The 6,454-nt window shown below is 44.0% G+C and overlaps 1 protein-coding gene across 1 annotated transcript; it reads left to right on the forward strand.

Moving 5' to 3' along the window:
* The first annotated feature begins 354 nt into the window (after positions 1–354).
* Positions 355–5,913, forward strand: LOC124307159 (selenocysteine insertion sequence-binding protein 2-like). The gene is made up of 5 exons (XM_046768593.1): positions 355–984; positions 1,984–2,657; positions 4,192–4,415; positions 4,503–4,660; positions 4,956–5,913. The coding sequence occupies exons 1-5, from the start codon at positions 604–606 to the stop codon at positions 5,127–5,129; spliced, it is 1,611 nt and encodes a 536-aa protein (XP_046624549.1). The 5' UTR covers positions 355–603; the 3' UTR covers positions 5,130–5,913.
* The last annotated feature ends 541 nt before the right edge of the window (positions 5,914–6,454 follow it).

Genomic DNA, 6,454 nt, shown 5'->3' on the forward strand with positions numbered 1-6,454 from the left:
TATAGCAAGCAACTTGGCATCAACATCTCGATTTTTCGACTTTCACATAACGTTGAAAATACGCGCAATAAATATAACAATATGTTTCGTACATATAGGAGGCAAAAAATTACATTTTCTTTGAATTAATCTATCTATACAAGAGACTTCAAATTTAAAAAAAAATGCGATCTTAATTACTAATTAACCTATCAATACAATTTTCTGATTAATTAGTAAAATTTCATGTCACGTCTCGTTGTCAGATTTAAGAATTGTCAGGTATTTTCAGGTCTTTAAACGCTCCGCAGCGACGTCCCTGAAAGAATCCATAGCGTGGCGCCATCTGTCGGGTTGTTTAAGAACCATCTCGTCGAAAAGTCATCGCCATGGCGTGAAACAGTAAATACACATCCAGCAGTTATGCGTAGACAGAGCGATGGGCGCGTGGTTAATTTCCGGGTGTGTAAAGTAATTTCGACGGTCGGCAAGCAGCTCGACAGCAGCTTGAGGGAGGATCATCGCATCGTCGAGGCGGTGGAGTCGTTCGGCGGCGGCGCTGCCTCGTCCGTAAGAAGACGATAATCTGACATCTTAGCCAGGAGAGGAGGAGCGAAGTCGGGGATGTCGACGACGTCGACGACGGAGAATTGGTGGCGATGCTCGGTGTCGTCGTCGTCGGAGCAGCCGGACATCAGGGGCGATCCGGCCTGGCTCGAGTTCCCGACCATTGCCAGCAGAACTAGATGCAGCCGCATCTACCTCCGGGAGCAGGCGAGGATCGTCGACAGGACGAACGTCCTCGACGACGAGGGCTTTCCCAGGCTCGGACAGAGGATCCAGAAGCGGAAGCTGACCGAGAGCCAAGCCTCGGGGGACGACGCGACTGCCGAACTCGGACACCGCCTCCGCGACCTCGACATCCACGACGAGGAGAGAAACGGCAGGAAGTCGTCGAAGAGGCCCAGGAGTATCATCTGCATCGACCTAAAGAAGTCCGTCGAGGTGAGCGAGATGAAGGGTTTCTTTTTCTTTTTTTTTGCTCTGTTCTGTTGACTTTCGAACAGGGTTTCTAGCTGTCAGGGAAATCGGGTATGTCACCTGGAATGTTCGTATTATTTTCCTCGCTGATGTACGATTCTTTGAGATGATGTAGAAAATTATTCTCAACGAGGACAATTTTGGGGGTTTGTGGGAAATTGATGAATTGATAAATTTCGATGGTAAGCACTGTTTGAAATTAGTTTCTTAAAATTGGAGTGCTCATTGTTATATTATTTGATCATTAAATTTAAGTAAAATTGAACTGAAAGAAAAATTGGACTATCTTAACTTACGGCGGAGGCGTCTGATTTCTAATTTTTAACTAACTTGTACTAGGGTAGTAAATTCGTTAGTAGAGTTAGGTTGACACAAGTCCTGGAAGAATGTATATTTTCGTCCGGAAAACCGGTAAACGTCAGGGAATTTGATATGTCGTTGACGCTAGGCGCCCTGTTCAAGATCTGCTTTAAAATCTTGAGAAATGTTTATAGTTTATAAACCGCACGCGGCAGCATTCCCGTAACCTTTGATAAATCAGTTTGTTTTCGTTGGCCGATAAGTGCGTATCAATACGCCTTGTTGTACCTGCCTGTGTGTACAACACGCTCATCCGCATAATTCTAGAGTTACAGACGACGTCACGTTCACGTAAGTGTCGATAAGGAGTGGTCGTCGCGCGAGTCGCAGGTATCGAAAAACAGTATATATGTATAGCTGATTTAGAGCGAGCGGAACGGTCGGTGGGAGATAATCGGTACCCGTTTTCCATAAAAGCGTGATCGCTGCTGGCCAAAATCACCCGGATCACACAGTTCCGATTGTTTAACGAGTGAAAGATCTATAGGATCTATTCAAGCGTTTTTGAGGTAGCTGAACCTTCAGACAACCGACTTTTATATCTTATATATACCTACCTACCTACAAGATGACGAATAAAACACGATCCTAATGAATTTCCAGAGGCAAAGGAGTCTGTCCGAGTCGCAGACGAGCAGAATGACGCCGGCGAAGTTGCAGCGGCTTAAGCTGAACCTGAGCCTGGCGATCCGGAACCCGTTGGATTCGGATCAGGTGGTGTCGTGCAAGAGAGGAAAGCAGCGAGAGACGCCAAGGGTAGCGAGGCTATCGAACCTGAAGAGGGTGATTTTAAGGGAGCGGGAACTGAAGCGGCAGGCGAACCTCGAACGGCGAAAGGGCTTCGATGCCGAGAAGATGGGGGCGATGGCGAAGGACGTCAGCGAGATTGACTTCAACCGGTTGAAGATCAACGCGGAATCGTCTTCGACGCCGGGCATGAGGCTGTTCCTTTACGAGCGCAGGGAGCCGCGATCCTTACAATTAGACGACCAGCCGGAATCCAGCAAGGGCGACGTCTCCGGGACGCTGGAGAACTTGGCGCTCCAGAGGGAGGACGACGCTGAACCTTTGGCGGAAGTTAGCCCTGAGGACCGGGACGAGCCCATAGACATCAACGTCCTGACCAAGACATCCTGTTTGAAAATATGCGACGAGACTGGAGAGATGGTCGAGGTGTTTGTGGAGTCGAAAATGCCGCCTCCGAGTCTAGAAAAAAATCTATCTGCGACACCGAAAGATCTCCCTGCAGAACCGAAGCATTCGAGAAACTTTCGCGAGTAAGTACGATTGCATGATCTTGTTTATATGAGATCTGCGAAGTTACGTTGACGGTGGACGGACGTGCGTCAAAAAAGTGACGGGTAATTATCGACTCGTTGTCAATTTCTTTGATCGTGTATTTTTTGAAAGTGATGAAAGTCCGTGAAAAGCTACGCCGACGCGTGAATCGGGAAACGACACAGTGACATTGCGTATAATAAAAATGAATAAATTCAATCTGAGAATGATGAATCGTTGTTTGGTCGTTTGTTATTTATGTTTACACGCCTCGATTGACCCAATAGATCCAAGTCCGTCGCAACGTCTGAGGCTTGTTTAACTAGTAATTCGCAAGTCGCTGTATGAGTAAAAATCATATTTATGGTGAACAAATTACGCTAGAAATTTATATTCTAATATCAACAATCGTATATGTGTCTCGTCACGTAGTCTTATTTTGAGCTAGCATTCCGTATAAAATTCCGGATGCGTTGTATGTGTCGCACCTTTTACACATTCGATCGGCAAGATAACTGTCGTCAACAACACACAACCCTAGGCGAGTCATCGCGTACGGTAATCGAGCCAAAATTAATGTACACATAAAGCTGGTGACGATCGCTGATTTTATCGCAAATTGTATGTCAATCAAACTTGCGTCAGTCAATTGAGACAGCAGGCTTCGTCGGAATCATGAGACCTCGAATGAATTAATCGATATCGTCATGCCGATGTAATAAAACTGACGACGTACGTATATAATACATTATACGTTGAAAAACGAGCCAAGCGGACCCTTGGAATGCCGCTACATACCAATGTACGTACTTCGTAATTATCGCCGCGCCGCTTAATTGCCTCGTAATTATGATTTTACAACGGGGAACGAATGGCCGAGCGAGTTTATGGTATTCCGACGTCCGTTCCCTCATCTTATTCGTCCCGACACGTGTCACATCATCGCCTGCACGCTCGATTTGCTTCCAACATTTGTCGATCGAGCGAGTAAATTCATCTGTTACGATAACACCCACGGTCCTTTTTCATCTCTGCTGTCTCTAAGGGCCTCCTCGCAATTAATCACCCCGCACGTCCACGTGTAATCCAAAATGGGCAACAATTTTCGCCACTTTTTGCAAAGGGTATCGGATATAATAATAACAATAAATCTCCCCAATACGTTCATCACAATTCGCAGAGCGAAATTTCACGACCACAGATAAAAGCACGAAGAGAGGGAAGATATTATCCGTCGCATACCTATAATACGGTCAATATGGCACATTGGACTTATTTGTCGAACTGGATTATTGTTTGCTATTTCTGTTTGTCATTTGTCGGCCGTATTCTCTGTTTACCCGAGTCAGTCCCACAGCAACCAATTGTACACTCGCAGAGAATCGATCATCCCGTGTAGCTGACACGGCTTTGTGTCCGCACTTTCATCGCATCAAAGCGAATTTCCTTCGCGAAATTTTCACCGAAAGAAAAACACGCTTCTGTTTGACAAAACATAAGCGAAAGTTAACCCTCGCATATTTCTCCCCTCAGATACTGCACGAATAATTTAACACCGGGGCTGAACGCGTCGATGGAACTTTTTCTGGCCGAGGTTTACCGTCTCCAGCGACGAATGTACGAGAGGGATGAGGTCAAGGGTCGTTCGAAGCGGAGGTTTTACGCCGGGTTCAAGCAGGTCATCAAGTACGTCGAGTTAAAAAAGATTAGATTCGTCGTCATCGCTCCGGACCTGGAGGGCATCCATGGCTACCCAGGTGGGTGAGAAACTCCTATTTCTGCAGAGTTACTTCTGCATCTTTGGCGCAATTTTGATTATTCCAACGCACATCTTCTTCGCGCAGGTGGCCTCCTCCAACTCGTGGGAAAACTTATTACCGCTTGCAAATTGCACGAGGTAGTTTTCTGCTTCGCCCTCAACAAACGGAAGCTGGACTACTACACCCACAGAAAGCGTAGCGTCTGCAGCTGCGTCGGTGTGTCCAACTACTCGGGAATTGAGGTTTGCCTCCTCATTTTGCCCCAAACTCACGTTCCTTTTGCTATTTGTTTTAACTTTTGAGATATGGAAAATTTTTAGTCAACCAGTGGTATCTTCTTTCCAGCAGAACTCATTCAAACACCCATCGTTCAGTCTGTTTTTCGTTGAAATCTTCTACATTCATCTTTCAAATCGTTAGTTTCTCACGATTCCTGTGATTGTTAGAGTCGTTATCTGATCTGGATTATCCCAATCTACCGACGAATGGGTATTTCAAACTCTTATTTTCGTTCCCTTTCGACTCTCGTTTCTTCAGGAAATTTTCGAGAACGTGCTCACGGAATTGATACAGGCGAGGAATTCCTACGGGAAAGTAAATGTCCCTGGAGACCAAGGGGAGGCTTTGAATCCAGCGAAGAAGGACTGCGAGCACATGCTGCTATCGGCGAGAATCAATCTTCTCTTCAAATCTCTGGCCGTTGTGACCTGAAGAAGGGATTAATGTCCGAAATCAAGGCACTTCAAACCCTCACTGTCGACTTACTTGCAATTGAAAGACGACGATGACGGTTAATTTTCTTTCCTAAACAGCCTGAATTCAAACGAGTATTACTCATGTGTATATTGACATCCAATTGCGGCTATAAAGATCGCATGTACTAACGTTACTCATGATCCGAGGGTTGCGCAGGCCTCTTAGTATGAAACACAGATCTGGCATGTATGCGCCAGTACTTTTCATGTATATTTTTTTTTTTTATCATTTATTACACGAACCGTATAACTTTTATTTTCAATTGGAAACGAGGGTAGAGATGAGAAGAAAGGGTATTCTTGATAATATTGTTTATAAAACATTGGCAATGTATGGTACTATCTAGGTATAACGAAAGAAAGATATTTGTATATGATGTGCGAGACGAAGTTGGACATCAGTTGTCAATTGTGTACCTTTTTTTTATTACACGTACACATATTGTTAAGCGGATTCTCACTGCACCTCACCAACCCGTAGAAGTTGAACGAAGTGCTTATCCGGTGCACGATAATTTGGTGACACGTGATGAAAGCCGGCAAAAGAATCTCACAAAAGATATCGCGAGGTTTTGTTGGGCACATGGCGTGATCGATAAACACACCTCGTAATCTTTACCGTTACTAATCCTCGGTTACTGCTCAAATGAAATCAAAATGCCAGAAGTTACAAGTACAAAAAAAAAAGAAAATTACTTCTAGAATCTACGGAGCCCTGTAGATTGCAAATAACTTAAACTAGAAAACAAAATGAGATTAAAAAAAAGAAACAATCTTGTTCGAACGCACTGATTGTTTGCAACGAGCATTCAAAATATCACGTCATAATATATGCACGTGTACGGTATAGTTTGTACAGTTTCTATTACACCAGTTTTCTGTTTTTTCCATGAAATCAAAATACATCGACTCGAATTCGCTCCGAGACTCATGACCTTTTACTTTTCGTAAACAGGTGTGAATGAACCTGACTTAACTCCTTCGGTGAAAATTTTTGCGTATTCGTATAACGCAGGAGGAAAAAGAAAATTGAAGCTTTGGAGAATATCGGTATGGTTTCTTATCAGGCAGTTGATTCAGTGAGTTTTTCTACAGCAAGGAAATTACGAATAGAGCAAATTGTAAGTTATTATTCAATTGAATGAAATCGTTGAAATATTAAGATTCCAGTAAAAATTTTGTAACTTTACGGTCGTAAAAATCAAATATCTTCACGGTGATTAAGATAACGATCGGATTATTATGAAATTATCAAACACGCTGTACCAAGCAAAACGGCTC

This window comes from Neodiprion virginianus, chromosome 6 (assembly GCF_021901495.1).
Source record: "Neodiprion virginianus isolate iyNeoVirg1 chromosome 6, iyNeoVirg1.1, whole genome shotgun sequence".
NCBI lineage: Eukaryota > Metazoa > Arthropoda > Insecta > Hymenoptera > Diprionidae > Neodiprion > Neodiprion virginianus.

Bases quoted from the DNA above. Each gene is read 5' to 3' on its own strand.
- LOC124307159 (XM_046768593.1), top strand. From the start codon at position 604: ATGTCGACGACGTCGACGACGGAGAATTGGTGGCGATGCTCGGTGTCG. The intron at 4,416-4,502 runs GTGGGTGAGAAA...TTCTTCGCGCAG, and splicing joins GGGCATCCATGGCTACCCAG to GTGGCCTCCTCCAACTCGTG. The intron at 4,661-4,955 runs GTTTGCCTCCTC...TCGTTTCTTCAG, and splicing joins CCAACTACTCGGGAATTGAG to GAAATTTTCGAGAACGTGCT.